General features: G+C 41.6%; 1 protein-coding gene across 1 annotated transcript in view; it reads right to left on the reverse strand.

Annotated features, from left to right (window-relative positions):
• Window positions 1-1,591: 1,591 nt before the first annotated feature.
• TOP1 (topoisomerase (DNA) I) overlaps window positions 1,592-17,240 on the reverse strand; it is a 142,727-nt gene continuing 127,078 nt past the window's right edge. The window contains exons 14-21 of the mRNA XM_006839294.1: window positions 13,108-13,251; window positions 12,180-12,365; window positions 11,030-11,098; window positions 10,237-10,351; window positions 9,017-9,144; window positions 4,572-4,666; window positions 4,045-4,194; window positions 1,592-2,915 (exon numbers count right to left, since the gene is read on the reverse strand). Of these exons, the coding sequence (XP_006839357.1) occupies window positions 2,813-2,915; window positions 4,045-4,194; window positions 4,572-4,666; window positions 9,017-9,144; window positions 10,237-10,351; window positions 11,030-11,098; window positions 12,180-12,365; window positions 13,108-13,251 (990 nt within the window). The 3' untranslated portion in view covers window positions 1,592-2,812. The remainder of the gene's footprint in view (window positions 2,916-4,044; window positions 4,195-4,571; window positions 4,667-9,016; window positions 9,145-10,236; window positions 10,352-11,029; window positions 11,099-12,179; window positions 12,366-13,107; window positions 13,252-17,240) is intronic.

Raw genomic sequence — 17,240 nt, forward strand, 5'->3', positions numbered from 1 at the left:
TTTCACACTGTTATTAAGTGCCGTCAAGTAGGTTCGGACTCACAGTGACCCTGTATAGGGTTTCCGAGAAGCAGCTGTTGGGTCTGAACTGCCAACCTTGTGATTCGCAGTCTAGTGCTGATCCACAGTGCCACACCAGAAATCCATCACATCAGTGGTGAGTTAATTAAATATTTGAACAAATATAGCAGGCTAATTTTTAAATTGATAATTCTGTATGACCCCATGAATGCTCTCAATTTTGGCAGAAAACAAGGTTCCCCACCCCTGTTACAGATGATCCCCCAGTCTCTCTAACCACAGCTACTTCTGATGTTTGGGAGTTTCTCAGATCCTGTGCATGGCCTGCTTCTCCTCTCTGCCCAGTCTCTTCCTGTCCCCCTGGACAACTATCAGTCAAGCCTCTTCCTTGACCCCCCTCACTGGACCAATCAGCTTCCCAGTCTCTGGTTTTCTCTTTCAGACCTGCACACACTGCCCCAGATGCCCTTTCCCATCCTTCTTGATCAAGCTGCACTGCACCCACAATCGAAAACTTACAGGGAGAGGTAGGCACTATACTTCCAGCTCACCAGAAAGATCTGTCTACAGGTTTCCTGTACCTGGTTTCTAGTTGTAGACCCAAATTTGTCTCTATTTTTGGCAGCTCCTGCTCAAGTCCCAGATCTGGAGTCCACTCTTTTTCTGATCATCCACCAGTCATCAAATGCATTGATTGAACTCACAAGAGTGTCTATGATGTTATTCCTTACATTCAATGGTCCAGCTATCTTATCATGACAAAGAAATACCTGGTGGAATCCTCTTAGCTCCGTAACAATGAAAGCCACTCAACCACCTTTATTTTGAGGTATCTGCTGCCTCCCTTACTGGCCAATAAAGTACTGCTGTCAACGAGTTCCAAACTCTTCAGTGGTCCAACCCCAGCCCAACACCACCCAAGATAACTCCCATTCCTACACATGCCAAAAAGCCAGAGCACCTAGATCCTTCTGATAAGCCACGATGCTGGCCACTCTGGGCCTCTTGGAGACCCCAAACTTCAACCTGAATTCCAGATTTTGCTGTAACGTAGAATGAGGAGAGAACAATTTTTACAGGAAGCACTGGATGGAAGTAGTCATAGACGCTTGCCTCCCTCTTTCAACCACCAACCAGTGCAGGAAGAAGTCTACATACATGTCACATGGGAGAGGGCTTCAAGGGTGGTAACTGAATCACTTCTTCCCATCATGACTATAAGCTTAGCCACACAAGCAACCCCAAGAAGCTTCCTCTGTGCCTCTAGCCAGCACATATCAAATGTACACTTGGCTCCCTCTTGTTCAACACACAAGACCCATACTGAGCTTCAGAAAGGATTCTTTTATCCCCCTTACTTCCTGGGCCTGCCTCTAGCTAGGGATGTGGACTTTGGATCCCCTTCGAGTCACACTCACAGCAACAGGATAGATGGACCACTTGCCTGGCCAGGCCCAGTCTCAGGGAGGGACCTAGCCCTGAGACCTGAGTGGTCAGGCCATAGCCCAAGCCGAGCCCCAGGGTCCCTACCCTGGCCTAGAGTCCTGGGTAACAAAGAAGCAGGCACTAATTTTCCATTAAGTTGTAGGAATTTATTTTAAATAACCTACAGTTGATTAAAAGGGAATTCATGATAAAAATAGAAGATACTTGAGGAAAGATGTGGGAGATGGACTCTGCACACACACTACACTAACAAGGCCTCTAAAACTAATGAATATAGCAAAAAGTGTCTTCACATTACAATTCTGTTTTTATGGTTCCCACCCCTTTTTATTTGTTTTGTTTTTACACAATTACAAAAGAAATAATAAAAGCCCTAACATCTTGATTATTTTTCCTTTTTTGGACCAAATACTCATTTTCCTCTAAATTTAGTGACCTGTGGAACTTTTTGTACAATAAAATCTCTTAAGTGAAAAGACTGGGGTTTAAAAAGAAAAAGATGGATATCTTAAAGGGTACAGAGAATGCTCAGAACAAAGAATGATGGGAAAATGGATTCAGTCACTGATTATTTCATTATCTTTAGACTCACTCACCCCTCTCTTCCCTCCCAACCCCAATCTACATGATCTTTAAGATCAAGAAAAAGGTTTAAATATTTTAAAATAATTAAAAAGAAATAAAAATTCACATTTAAAAAGGAACACTCAAGTCAGGAAATATTTTCCCATCATGCTTTTCTGTGAACAGGTGTCTGAACCAAAACACTGCCGATGTCACGACTGCTTCAAGTTTAATGAAATTGATTCCCATGACTGTAGAGAGTGACGACTGTAACAGGTGCGCTGGGTTTTTGTTCTACTTAATTTTCAATTCCTGAAATGGGCAGAGGGGAGGGAGTTTAGGAATTCATTTCTATTAAAATATAGAAGTTATTGCAAAACCCTAATTGTAAAAACGCACCAATATAATCGGACTTCGTATACAGTAGCTAAGAGATCCAAACGCCTCGGTGAAACAGTGAATTTGCCTGGCAGAACTCTGACAAATTCCCATCCACTTGCCCTCTTGAAAATTAAAAAAAAAAAAAAAAAAAAAAGATTCAAAACAAATCATACAGCTAGAATTTTGATATCTGAAATATTTTTAAATAAGTTGTCCATAGGACAACTGGCTCAGCTCTCTCTTATAGTCTATCTCCAGGTTTATCTTTTCGCAGAGATGTTGGTTTGTTAAGACTTGCTGCCTCTCTCCCTCACTGGTGAGGGCAAGTGAGGCTCTAGCTTACCCATCTTCCCCAAACCACACTGCTCCATATTGGAGAACCCTGCCCCCTTGAGACAAGCTAAAACTCGTAGTCCTCATCGGCCATGTCAATGGCCCAAGCAAACTTCTCCCGTTGGGTTTTGTTGTAAATTTTCTCAATCGGGACCCCCCACTTCTTGCACCTGCAAGCAAGGAAGAAAGAAGGGTGATTAGTGTGAGTCAAGGAAGAATGAATGGTTTAGACCTGGGCACAAGCCTGGATGGGGGCACCTTCTCCTTTACCTCAGTCTGGTGAGGGAGATCAAGAGGGACCTTACAGCATACTGGGCATTCTGTAGCGGCTTTATATGATCACTTCATAGCATCTTGACAATGAATGACCCTCTATGGCAGATGCTACTGTTCCTGTATAGTACCCACTGCCAACAAGCTGACTCTAACTCACAATAACCCTGTATAGGCTTTCCAAGGCTTTAAATATTTGCGGGAGCAGCTGCTAGGTTTGAATTGCTGACCTATGGTTTGCACTCCAGTACCTAGCCTACGGTGCCACCAACGAGGGCTCCTTATTGTATACTAGTGTAAGTAATTAGCTTACAATCACATGTAGATAGGAAATGATGAAGCTGAAATTCAAATCCAAGCAGTAAAGCACTGTACAATATTACCACCTGTCAAGAGCAAATAACGTCTTATCACCACACATGGGAAATATAAGAGGCAGGCACAAGAATTGGGTGGGTCCTCTGGTCCAGAGAAGTTAGGAGCCATAGAAGATGATGCCTCCAACCATGTAAAGACTTGAACAACTCAGATAACTAAGTATCTCCCAGAAAGCCACTTATTCTGGGTGACATTACATGACTCTATGTACAAGTGAACAAGTAAGCAAGCCAGCGAGATGGACCAGTCCCTCTGTCTCTGTGTATGCTAGTCAAATCTGGATTTTCTTTCCTTTCCTTTTAAAAAAGTCTCTTATTTCTTCCTTTCTTCTTTCATTTGTAAAAACTTCAGTGAAAAGTTTTATGAATGTGTAAATTTAAAAACCATTTGTTCCTTTTAATAATATGAACTGTTTCTGTCTTAGAACATAAAAACACTCCCAAGATTAACATAATGGTATTGGTCACAGAACCAGCCAAGTCGCTCAGATGCATGTGTAGAAAAGGTTCAGAAACCAGAGCACAGCAGAAGACAGAGGACTAAAGCCCGAGGCTTATGAATGGCACAGGAAAGTGGACAAGGCTCTTGGAAACCTAGCTAACTCTCTTGAGCCAGCAAGGTGGAGTTCAAGCTGGGCTCAGTACTTACCAAGCCACTGAAATCCGAGGGTCCAGATAATTGAGTTTAGAAGTTCCCAAGGCAATTTGTTTATTCTCCTCTCTGTCTGTGGCCTGAACTTCCAGCTTCATCAACTGCTCCTCCAATCTCTGCACAGCCTTTTTCTTTGACTCTACCACCCTGGAAGAATGGCAGAAAATTCATTAAGAACCAACCTGGGCCCCTGAAGAAGAACACATCCTAACCCACCAAATTCTGGGCAGCAGAGGTTTGAAAGTATTTTCACAATGTTAAGTCTTCTATCCATGAACATGGTGTATTCTTCCATTTTCACAAATCTCTTTTGGTTTCTTGTAGTGTTTTGTAGTATTCTTTGTATAGTTCTTTTGTTTCTCTGGTTAGATTCCTAAATAATTCATCCCTTGGGCGGCTATTGTAAATGGTATTGTATAAAACACTGCTCAGAAACTCGAGAGGTTGAGGTCTCAGGGCCTCTGCTGGGTGATGCCCACTTTTCTTTTGTCACCCAAAGTCTCACACTATTGCCAGGTACATACTTCTTGGTCTTTGTATCCTTCATCACTTTGGCATCAGCCTTAGCGCTTTTTAGATCTCTCCGGGCATCTGCTAGCTGATCCTTCTTGGCATCAATCTGTGTGGAAAAGAACAGTAGTACAAATGAAACTCAAATAAGCCAAGAGAGAAACGAGAAGGGCTCCAACACAGAAGATGAAACCTAAAGAAGTTGTCTCCACCAGCCAGGTGAAAAGACCAAGGTGTGATTTCCTCAAGGCAGAGTAGGTGCATACTAATGTTTGTCCATGTTTCTCAATGAGCCTTCAAGAATAAAGGTTCTACAAGCATTGACCTGGAATCCCTTTAGGCTCACGGAAAAGACCTTCCTGGGACTGGGAATCTAGGCCCTAATCTTTCAATCTGGGAACACTTTGGCTTTTGATACCTGGGGAGGTGCTACAGATAAAAGTTCCTTATAAAACAGATCCTGTGACAGGTTTTAGACTTCATTTTAAGAACACTACAGGAGACACTTTTTATTATGCCCAAGACAGGATCCTTGTATCTTCCTGAGCAAGCCCAGCTCACTGCCCAGATTCCGTCAGCACCCTGAAAAGGAGCTGCCAGCTTTTCAAGAAATGAGCTGATGATAATATTCCAAGGACTGAAAAATGGCAATTAGAAGGGACCCAGGAATCCAAACAGCTCAACCAGTTTGCTCCAAATTGAAATATGGCATGAATCAGCTTTGTTATTCTGTTTTCAAAAGGAGAGAGGTCTGAGGAAGGAAGTAAATTATAGTTATTAGTTACACTCAAGAATATGGGTATGAAAATATTGTCAGCTATGGGTATCATTTTCCAAATGAAATCTGTGTAGTCTCCATGTCTAGGAAAAGACAATGGGAGTTTAATAAACAAGCAACAACCTCTAAAGCCCCTTCTGAAGAACTCAACAGTCCTGAAGAACTCAACAGTCCTGCATACAGACAGCAATGGGTATTATGGAGCTGGGGCCCAAGCCTGCAAGCCCACTCTGCTTGGGGCGGGAGAACCCCATACCTGGGATCACTTGCTGACCTGTGGGGTCAAGGGACCCTCTGCAGAACAAATACATGCCTGACTCATGCCTTTTGGGATGTTATTCACTGAGCTCTGAATCGTCTGTTATATATACTCACATAGTCAGAGACTGGAAACAGAGACCACCATTGTGAAACAATCATTAAATGCATTTTACTATGAATGGCTTACTTCCAACATCTATGTTGTCCAAAGTTAAGCTGAGGGAACTGATTCTATACATAAAAGCATCAGAGACAGCCCAAGGCAGATTTTCTGTAGGGCTAGAAATGCAGCAAACCACAATCTTTTACCCATTTTTGCAAATGCTCAATTGGCAATGCATGTCAAATTCTCTCAAGGCATCAAAGATTCCATTGATTCACTTGGCAAACAGAGGCGTGTGTTTGCTTTGTGGGCACACAAGGGAGGGTTCCAAGGTTTGGAGGGCTCGTCTGGCAGGCAGCCTGGACTGTCCAAACAGTGGTTCCAGAGTGAGACCAACAAAAGACCTCCTCATGTTCCAGGGAAAGGTCTCCAGAATTAGGTAAACATCATCTAAATATTCATGCATTTATTTCTGGCTTGGAATAACATGAAGAGAGTAAAGAAAACCAGATGACCACCATTTTAACAGAATGGAACAAGTGGTTTTGCTAGGATGGGTGATCTGGAAGATTCTTTGCCTACCAGCCATGGTCCAAGATTCAAGAGGACTAAGGAGGCATATTCATTCAAAATATCTACATGGACTCTTATGGTATGAACCATACATAGGTCGCATAGTGACTCTGGCCTAGATGTCCTACTCCTGGAATTTTTATCTTGAGGAAATCCCAAAAGAAAGAAAACACTCTGGGCCTGAAATTTTATGTCTCACTCCACAGTTTTAAAATTCCAGTTGCCCAATTCCAGAAGTCCATGAATTTGGATAATAAAAACTACATTTGTAATTTCATTAAATTAAAATTTAGGATTTCTTCAATTATCAATATAGAAAATGATCCATCGTGCTATCAATGGTACCTATCTGAAAAAGAAATCAGGTATTTTCCTATTATATTTCATGTCCTAATTGTTATAGAAAGAAAACTTGAAATACCATCTATATTAATTGCTACCTGGCAATATACAGTAGCTATTAGACTCACCCCAAAACTTTACTTATCAAGTTAATGAAGAATTGTATCTATTACTATGCCAGAAACGTCAAAATATATTTTGTTAAGTATATTTCAACATCATTGACGTCCTTTGTAACTCTATGTATATGCTTTACAGTGAAATATCTGGGAAATCTCAATGTGGGTGAATTAAGGTAAATTAATTATGTATTCATTGGTGGTGATGGTGTGCTGGGGAATCAGTTCTGACTCACAGCGACTCTGTACAGGGTTTCCTAGGCTGTAAATCTATGAACGGCTGGTAGTTCCAAACTGCTGACCTTGAGGTTAGCAGCCCGACACAGAACCAGTACGCTACCAGAGCTCCTTATTCATTGTTGTTAAAGGTCATCAACTTGGACTATGTATAAGAATATGAAATGTTGCCCATTCTTTGTGATCATTGGTATGCTTGAGTCCATTGTTGTAGCCATTATGTAGGGGCCTTCCAACCTAGGGTATTCATTTTCCTGCACTATTTGTTGCTGTTCTTGTTAAGTGCCATCACGTTGGTTCCGACTCATAGCAACCCTGTATAAGGTTTCCAAGGTGCAGCTGGTGAACTTGAACAGCCAACTTTGCAGTTCTGACTGATCTTGTAGTCCAGTGCTTATCCTTCAGTGCCACACCAGGACTCCTGCACTATACTGGATTAATTAAGTTTTCCTTGGCTTATTTTGGAAGTAAACAATCAGGCCTTTATTCCTTGTCTGTCTTAGTTTGGAAGCTCTTACTGAAACCTGTTCACAATGGGTGACCCTACTGGTATAGTTATCCCTCACTCATTGACTACGTTGTTTTCTTAACAATTTACATTTATGACCATAGTAAAAAATCCATTACTTAACTTTCTTCTACATTAATAATACATGTTTGACAGTAACGGATGTTGAGGTACAAGGCAAGAGTAATGTTGGGTGTTATGGTTACGTTTCTGTGTCAACTTGGCCAGGTCTTGATGCTTAGTGGTCTGGCACTTGGCAATTCTGCATATAATCACCTGGTCTTTAGAACTTTGCATTGTCAAAAAGTGAGGAGTGGCTGTACTTGTAAAGCTATTGGCACAGCTGCCAGCATCAGCAATACACAAGGCAACACAGTATGACAAACTGACCGCCTGTTAGTGATACACAGCCACTGCTGTTACGAGATGCCACTGAGTTGGCTTCTACTCAATGACCCCTTGTACAGTAGGATGCAACAGTGCCCAGTTCTGTGCCATCTCACAAGTGACGTTATGTCTGAGCTATGGTTATAGGCACGATGTCAACCCATCTCCTTGAGGGTCACAGTGCTCCACTGCCATTCATAAGCTCTCCAACTGGTCAATTCCTGCAGAAGCAGATCAACAGGTCCTTTCTTCCCAGTCTGTCTTAGTCTACAAGCTCCAGTGAAACCTGCCCACCATGGGTGATCCTGTTGACATTTCCAATATGTGGCATAGCGTCCAGCATCACAGCAGCACACAAACCACCAGAGTATGACAAACTGACAGATGAGTGGTGGATAGAGCCATGACTAACACAGAAATGCTCATCATCAAATGTTAAGTGCCTTGTGGCTTAAAAGCTCAGTACTGGGCACAAAGTAGGAGGGAGGAAAGAGGTACATCGAAGAGGAACAGAATCCACTCATCCATCTCTCCTGTGAGGCTCAAGTGCCTCTAAGGCAGCAACTCTGGCACATAGCCAGTATTCAACCAATGCCTAAGGCTCAACTATATAAAAATAAGATTCGTTATGGATGTGAAAAAATAGTTATGCTAGGATTATAAGGAAATTATTTTGCAAAAAAAGTCTAAGTATGATTTCATTATCTCTTCAATTTGAAACAATCTAATTTGGAAGAGTTTTATTTTAAGGCTGTGGTAAGAAATTGTGAAGTAGCCTCTTAATATCCACTTCCTCATTTACAAACTGTTGGTGGTGGTGGTATTAAATATCGCAGAGTCGGTTCCGACTCATAGCGACCCTGTAAGGATAATAATTGACAATCTTGCAAATAGAGTAAGTCAGCTTTAGCTTTTAAAAATAGAAGTGGTCATTGTAGAACTGCTGTTCACAGACTATTTTCTGAAAAATGGGCAGAATAGCTACCATCAAATTTCCTTGTTAATCTTTAGCACAGACCTTTCTCCCAGAACAGACGCAGAAATGGCCTCCTAACCTCCCAACCCAGGGATCTGGGTTATAAATTCCTCTCTTTTTCAGATGATCTGCCCACAGCAGACACTTGCTACCCTACCACCCAGATCCAAGATACCTTAGACTGCAAGTTCATCATGGACTTCTCAAAAGTTTTTGGTGGTGCCCTCTGATGGTTACAAAGAATTGCAACAGCTCGATTGGCACGGTTATAAGAAAGGATCTTTGCTGGGATGTTCTCATCCGCTGTAAAAAACGTGATAGTAAGAGGGTCAGTTTGTATACCAAGAGAGCACACAAAATCTGTCTTCCCATGATTCTAGTGGCCCTGGTCTCTCCAAATGATTACCTCAAACAGCCTCTGAGGTACAATGTCAAAAAAATCTGAGTCTCGCAGAGTTCTAAGAAAATGGCAACAGACATTTTGAGATATACCCTTAGTCTGGGTCAATTTTCATTATTAAGAGGAACTCTGGGTCTCAGCAAGAGTACAGGCTTACCCAGGAGTTGGGTCAGACTCTACATCTGCTTGCCTCATCATCTGCCACCCCACCTACCCACACAATGGAGGATGGAGAAAATATGGAACTGGGACAGAAAGTCTGTAGAAAAAGGCAAGACCAATGGACCATATTTTTAAACCACAAGACAGTTCATTTTCGAAAAAGACAAGAATTTAAATGTTATCCAAGAAATGTTTTACTTGTATTGTGTGGCACTCTGTATTATATCCCAAAAGACTGACCCTCATAAACACAGCTCTGGCTTTTCTGGCTGTTACTCTATATGGCCACTTGGCATAATATTTATAGAGAATAGTAGAAATTTAGAGGTGACTGAGCTCAAGGAAAGATATGTGTGGATCTTGGTGATATACTTTCTGTAAGATAATATTCTCCTAAAAACTGCCTACTCATGAAAAAAAAAAAAAAAAGAAAGAAAGAGACTGCAGGGTAGGATTTGCTTCTGCAGCTTTCTAGTAACCATGACAACCTAATCTCTCCAGTTTAGCAGAACATCGCAGTACTATGTCTTTACCGTGTGAGCTTTATAGTAACAAGAATACAAAAGATAAATAAACTGCAGGCATTTTCAGAGCAGATGGAGAGGCACCATCAGCATTTCATGGAATTCATATACAAACTGGGTGGGGAGTTGGGGAACCGGCACTGTATGCTCATATGACAAAGCCTCAGCTCTCTACTTGATGTCTGGAGGGAAACAGATTCTAGTCACAAGATTATGGAGAAAAAGTGGAACTGACAGAGGACTTAGCTAAGCAAAGGCACAGGGTACCATCAGGAGGGGTGCAGGCCCTGTCTGACAAACAGTACTTACGGGCTGTGAGTTCTTTTAGCTGCTGCTGTAGCGTGATGGAGGCGTTGTAAGTACGAAACACCTTGGCTGTCAAGCCCTCCATGAGATCCTGAAGGTGCTTATTTAGAATACCCGTCTGGAAGAGACAAAGCAGCAGAGAGGATACTGGGATTCAAGTAAAAGCTATGCCCACTCTTGCCCTTTCTGACAAGTTCCACATGTCACTTATACCAGTGTAGTCTCAACTTTGCCAGGTTTATTGCCCTGCTGGTGGAAAACTAGGAAAAGAAGGTAAAAAATTCAAGAATACAGGGTTGTATGATACCTCCCTATGAAGTACTTACATCTTAAGCAAGAAACAAAACAAACATGTCCTCCCTGATAAGATCTTCTTTGCTAAGACTTCAGGGATAGGTCTTGGGCCTCTAGCCAACAGAAGGCCAGGTAGGAGTCACCAGAGGATAAGACGGATTGCTAACTGCAAGGTTGGTGGTTCAAACCAACCAGTCATTCTGTGGGAGGAAAATGAGCTTATCTGCTCCTTAAAGATTTACAGTCTCAGAAACCCTGGGAACAGGCTTTTTACTCTGTCTATAGGGCCACTGTGAGTCAGACCAGACTTGTGGGGAATGGTTTTGATCTTGTGGTTTTGCCTTGGTGCCCTGGTATTCCTTCCTAGCCATGAACTTGCTGTGTTCCCCAAGGAAGGGAAAATGTACAGGGTGTCATGAGGCAAGACGAAGGGAGACCCAAGTTACCCCAAGCACCCTCGAAGTTCCAGCTGGGACCTTCTTCCTGGCCAAAAGGTACTCACATTGAGTCTATCAAAAAGGTCATCCTCTGGCTGCTTGTTCTCCATAAATAGCTGCAGGTTCTTAAAAACCTAAAAGAAATAAGCAAAGCCTAATTAGTATTTGTTTTAAACCTTTTGTTTGGAAATAATTTCAAACTTACAAAACCTGGCTCCCCAACAATATTTTATAGATCAAGCAAAAAATACACTCATTGACCCAGTACCCAAATTGACCTACTATTCACATTTAACACCACCACTGATAATCTGCACAGCACATGTGTGGACGGTTATTTTTTCGAACTCAATTGTATATAACTTACATATACTATGGTCCTTTATTTCTAAAGAATTACTAAGGATAGATACTCCTTTACATAATCACAATAGTTAGATTTAAAAATTCATAATAATAATACTTTAAACTAGTGCCCATATTTCAATTTTGGAATATTCTTTACCTTCAGTAGAGGATACAATCCCGGGTCAGGTATTACATCTAATTGTTGGGTCTCTTTAGCCTCCTTTAATCTGGAGCATCTCCACAGCCAGCAAAGCCTAATGGCTGATTGAACATCAGATTGAGGATGAGCTGGCTCATGGATAAGTAGGTCTCTATAGCTCTGAGTCAAGCCCAGTACTTTGGGAAAGATAAATATAGGCTGGGAGCTGCAGCTGGGTACGAAAGGACTACATCTTCACGCAATCAGGAGTTGGGAAGAAGTTGAGCAAAGCTACAAAGCTGACAAATGTGCAACATGACCAGGAGATGCTGAGATGTATTTTGATCACTGAAGCAGCATGCTGGGTTAGCGCTGACATCAGGTTTGCTGTGCAGGCCAGGGACTAAAAGTAGGTGCAAGGGAAACTAAGCAGCTCTCCCCTCACTTTCAAAAATTTTTTTCTCTAGTGCCCAATATAGCGTGTTGTTGTTAAGTGCCGTTGAGTCGGTTCCGACCCATAGCGACCCCTGTATAGGGTTTCTGAGGAGCAGCTGGAGAGCTACCAACCTGTGGTTCAAACTGACTTTGCAGTCCAGTGCATTAGCCCACACATTGCCACACCAGAACTCCCAATACAGTGTATATCATACAAAGACTAATGAAAGCTTGTTGGAATGAATGGCTGAATGAGAAAGCAAGGTCAAGGACCACAGGTCACTTTAACTTACTCGTTTTTCAACAGGGACCTTATTATAGTATCTGATCGAGTCCTTCCCAAGGAAGTCAAACTCTACCACGTATTCCTGACCATCCACTTCTGGATGTAGATTGATGTGCTCCACACGAAGTGAACAACAACCCACAGTGTCTGCTGTTTCTCCTTCCTCCTTTTCATTACCTGCTCTCAGAGCGAGCTGCCCAAGGAAGAAAAAAAGAAAAAAAAAATTGAGTGAAGTTAATGGAATTTCAGAAGATCTCGCCGGGAAACCAAAACAGAAGCTTCCCATTTTGGAAAGGCCAGTCTATAAGACCTGGAAACGCCCCTGTGGACTGAGGTGTGGAGAGGTGCAGGGAGATTAAGCATTGTCATACTCAGCCTCTTTTTCCTACTCTATTCTCTCAAAGAAGGATGAAGAAAGAGAGATTACTACCCCAAAATACAGCATACGAGAAGTGCTTTAATGGTTGATAATCAGACTATTAAGGTTAGTTTCTCTTAATTCTGAAACAAATCAGAATTTGTGCTAAAACATAAACAGGGCAAAACTGGGGAAAAAACCAAGGCATATTTTTATCATGAAGAGTACTGAGAGGCTGATACCCTCTAGAGTACTTGTTTAAACTAGTCCGTTTTTGGACTAACTAATTATGTGAGTTATAATCTTTCTTTTTTGTTTCATTTACATGCTCATACAAACATGTTTATGTGTGTATTAGTTTGTGATGTAAAATAAAATTCTCATTGTAGGTCAGTTAAAAACAGTTTGAGACACAATGAGAGCACTGTTTCTCCTTGTCTGTCTTCCATACTACCGCAGCTCAGAGCCCTATACCTGCCTCTACAGAACTGAGAACAGGGCCTGGAGCAGAGTGGACACCCTGTCATCTTTTTTGAGTTCCTCACCTAAGCTGACACCTCTAGGAAAGTAATCTCACCTTGTCAATGAAGTACAGGGCTACAGCTCTCTGCCGGACCTTCATCTCTTTGGACTTCCAGTCTTCTCGATACTGATTCCGGATTTTGTCAACACATTTTTTCAGGCGCCGAGCGGTTTCATATTTCTGCCAGTCTTTCTCACCCTGTAAAGACCCAACAGCAAAGGCAGATTGCTTAACCAATGACAAAGTAAAACAGACTTTGATTATCAATATTTAGATCTTTGAACCAAGCAAAGGAACACAAGATAGAATGACAGTAGAGCTGCAGAGAAGATTTGGGGCATTCAATCCCTGGAAAACGCTGTCAAGCAAACTGGCTCCTGTGTAATTGCTGACACAGCTTCTGACTTTCCTTCCATGAAGTTCTTACGTTCTTGGGAAAAGGACTTTTCTTGTCAGCACAAAGGATATAAGCCATCTTGAAAAAAATACAAAGGGTATACATCAACATCCCCATTCCCTTATCAGCATCCTAGCCTTGCTGCTGAAATCTGTGATCCAATAGCAATTTTCTACTAGGAATGGATTCCATCAAAGTTAAGGAAGCCATTCAGTCTGATCAAACTGCACACTGTAACACGTAGCCAGACTACAACATCTAATTATGAAGAAACCGGAATTCCAGGAACAGCCATAATTAGTCATCAATTTCTAACTTCTACATTTACAAGTATTCCTTGATTAGATGAAGGAAAACAGTGTTTTTTCAAAAGAAAAAAGTTTATTTATGGAAAGTTCAAAAGTGATTCTTAAGCCAATGAAGAATGTTAAAAGACTAAATCTAAACCACACTGAAGGAAGATTATCTGCTACTAAGCTTAACAGAATTAAAACGTTATAGGATTGATAGCAAAGTACAAAACAAACTATATGACATGAACCACAAGTAAGGAACTGAAGAACCCAGGAAGCTCTGCTATCAAGTCCCTTCCTCCCTCCCTTACCCGGCAACCAAAAAGAGTGTTAATGATTTCTACCCACACATGCATGTTCCCACCTATGACATGAACACATAATCCTTGAAGCGTAAGAACATGTCAATTTAACTGGTCTTCTGAACATGCAAGGATGTGGGAGGCATAAAGCAAGAACTGTCTTCCACTTCTAGAGTTCTATCACTGCTCAGAAAGTAAAGCTTACAAGGGTATGCTAAGGAGTCATCAGCACTCCCCAAATTGTGAGAACTAGTGGTAGGTATTCGTTTGACTATAAAACAAGACCTACCTGTTGTGTGTGTGGGAGGTGGGGGTGGGGTGGTGGTTAATAGTTGGTGATACAAAAGAAGTATGTTACGTCCTATTGTCTGACATTGGGGAGCTGAAAACTTCTCACTAATTTCCCTAACAACATTCTGACATTTAAGATGGCGAATAAAAAGTTTGATACAAGCTATCTTCATGTACAAGTCAGTAATAATTCTGCACACATACACATAAACCAACAGATAAGCCATTCACTGCACAGGTTGGATTCTCTCAAAGAAGGGCACTTGGATGGAGGAGATGTAGACAGAGTGCCTTGTGACAGCCCAGCAGAGAGCTGGCTTCCAGAAAGTATGCTTGTCCCTACTACTTTCAGTCTGAACAGAGCTCACGGAGGAGTACCACTCCGGAAGTGATTTCTCACACTATTTCTAAATGAGGTGAGAGTGCCTTCCTGCCTGGGGCTTCCCGGGAAGGCCTTCATCAAAACCCAAAACCAACTCAGTACAAGGTCTCAACTCTAAGGGGGAAAAGGGTCTTTAATCCCCTTTTCTTCTTTCACTCACTGACCCCTGCATAATGCATAAAAAACTACTTTGACTGTTTTAGGCTTGACAATCTTAAAGCAATTTCTTTCATTTAAAATCTTCTAACTTCTCTTTTTAAATCAAGCTGTTTACCAGCAGATTTAAATGAGGTCAGGACGTGGACTCGGGGTGACAAGTGGGAGGTAAGGAAGGAGGTGGCCTAAACCCTGCTCTCTAATCCAGTTTGTCTAGATTGGTAGTGGGGGGATGGCATTTGTCAATATAATTCTTGAGACTCTTTACTACTCACTTGCCTGGTGATCTCTGTATCTGTCTTTGTTTAGAATTCCACAGAAAAGGAAGCACTGGTGTGGTACTATAGGATAAGCACTGGACTGCTAACCTCAAGATCAGCGGGTCAAGCCTACCAGCCACTCATTGGAAACCCTATAGAGGGTTGCTCTGAGTCACAACTGACTCAAAGACCCTTAAGAAAAAAGAGGGTGAATGGTACTAAATCCAAAACATACACACCTTAGAAAAACCTCAACCAGTCTTTGCCTTTTTAAGAAACCTCAAAGAAATGATTCCATATTTATTCATAATACGTTTAATTGTAACATTTTATGCTATAGAGATTTAAGTGTATATTGTGATCAGTTTTGAAAACTATATACCCATCTTATGAACAAAGTGCTGCTAGGTCAGCAGTTTGAACCCATCAAACACTCTGAGACAGAAAGAAGAGACCATCTGGCTCAAAAATCCTAAGGAGCAGTTCTACCCTGTCCTATAGGGTCAAATGCTAGAATTGAATCACTGGCAGTGAGTGGATATGAACATTCTTGGTCAAGTCCTTTTGTGGACATGCATTCATTTTAATGGGGTAAATACCTAAAACTTGAATACAGAGCTTACAAAGGTTTAAATCTGCTTTTCATCGATAAGCTTTATCCCTGGGCAAACTGCTGCCCTTTAGATCTGAAACGGTTGATTATTCTAAGGATTATATAGCTCCAAGGTATTACTGTTCATTTTATAGGGCTGTCTACTCTTTGGCTGAAAAGTTTGGTATCAGGGATGAATTCAGCTCTAGAAATGAAGAGTAAGGGTCATAATCTTAGGGGTTTAACCAATTTCTAACAGACCAGTTAGCCACGCTCAGGGGATGGTGCCAAAACTCTGAACCACATATAAAGGATTATTTACAAGCTTGGAAGGCTTACAGCTAGGGGAATTGGTAGCATAAGCAAGAAATCCATTGCTTTCTAATTCAAGATGCTCAGCTGCTCCTGGAGCCGCCATCTTGGGCGAGACCAAGCAGGGAAAAGATCAGACCGGCCACAGATGCCTGACAGAACCACGGAGACAAAGGAAGAAGAATGAAAAGGAAAGGCCATCACTTAATCACATCTACCTGAAGGCAATCAGCATAAAAAATGCGAAAATACACAACCATCTAAGTATTAAGGCAACAGGTAACTCATGAATATGCCCAAAAACCAGAAACAGATGACCATTATCAGCACATGTCCAGAAACCCATTATCAGCACATGTCCAGAAACAAGATAAAGTGACTGAGACAAATCAGCTGGAAGTAGACCTACACTCCATACTGGAAGATTGGCAGGCTTTGGAAATGCCTGAGAAGGAATTCATAAAAATGATTGTAAAATGTATCAAAACACTATACAATAGAGTTGAGAAAAATAAGGAAGTGAGTAAAGCGCTACAGAACTATCAAGTAAGATAGATACAGCATTGGAAACAGTTCAAAACCTACAGAAAGAGGTCCAAACAATTAATAACAGAATATCAGAAATGGACAATACACTGAAAGGGCAAAGGAGCAGAACTGAAGAAATAGAAGCCAGAACTAGTGAGCCTAAAGATAAATATCTCAACACTACTACTGGTGAGTGGAAAAGGGGGAAAGGCAGCAATGAAGAAATGGGCTGAGTTCAACCACAATCCACTGACTCCCTTTGGAGAAGAGAGAGACAACAGGAAGGGCTGGTTGCTCCAAAGTGTGGTTAAGACCTGGGGACAGTTGAACCCAAGAACAAGGACCTAGCCACAGAGGGCTAGAGCTGACAGTGAAGCATCCAGATGATATGAAGTGAGGCGAGATGCACAGGAACACCCCAACTCACAGACAGTACCTATTTTACCTAGCCTCAATGGCTTAATAATCAGAACTCGACTAGAGGAATATTTAAAAATAAAAAAATTAAAATTCTACAATTTGATAAACCTGACCTATGCTCATGGAGGTAGTACTCTAAATACCAACAGAGAGGGAAGGAATCTTCACATCAACTATCAATGCTATCCCTCTGTACACAAGGTAGATACGGACAGGCAACTGAGATACTGAACTACTTAAAATTAGGGTGGCAA

Source organism: Chrysochloris asiatica, unplaced genomic scaffold (genome assembly GCF_000296735.1).
Source record: "Chrysochloris asiatica unplaced genomic scaffold, ChrAsi1.0 scaffold00023, whole genome shotgun sequence".
NCBI classification, from domain to species: Eukaryota; Metazoa; Chordata; class Mammalia; order Afrosoricida; family Chrysochloridae; genus Chrysochloris; species Chrysochloris asiatica.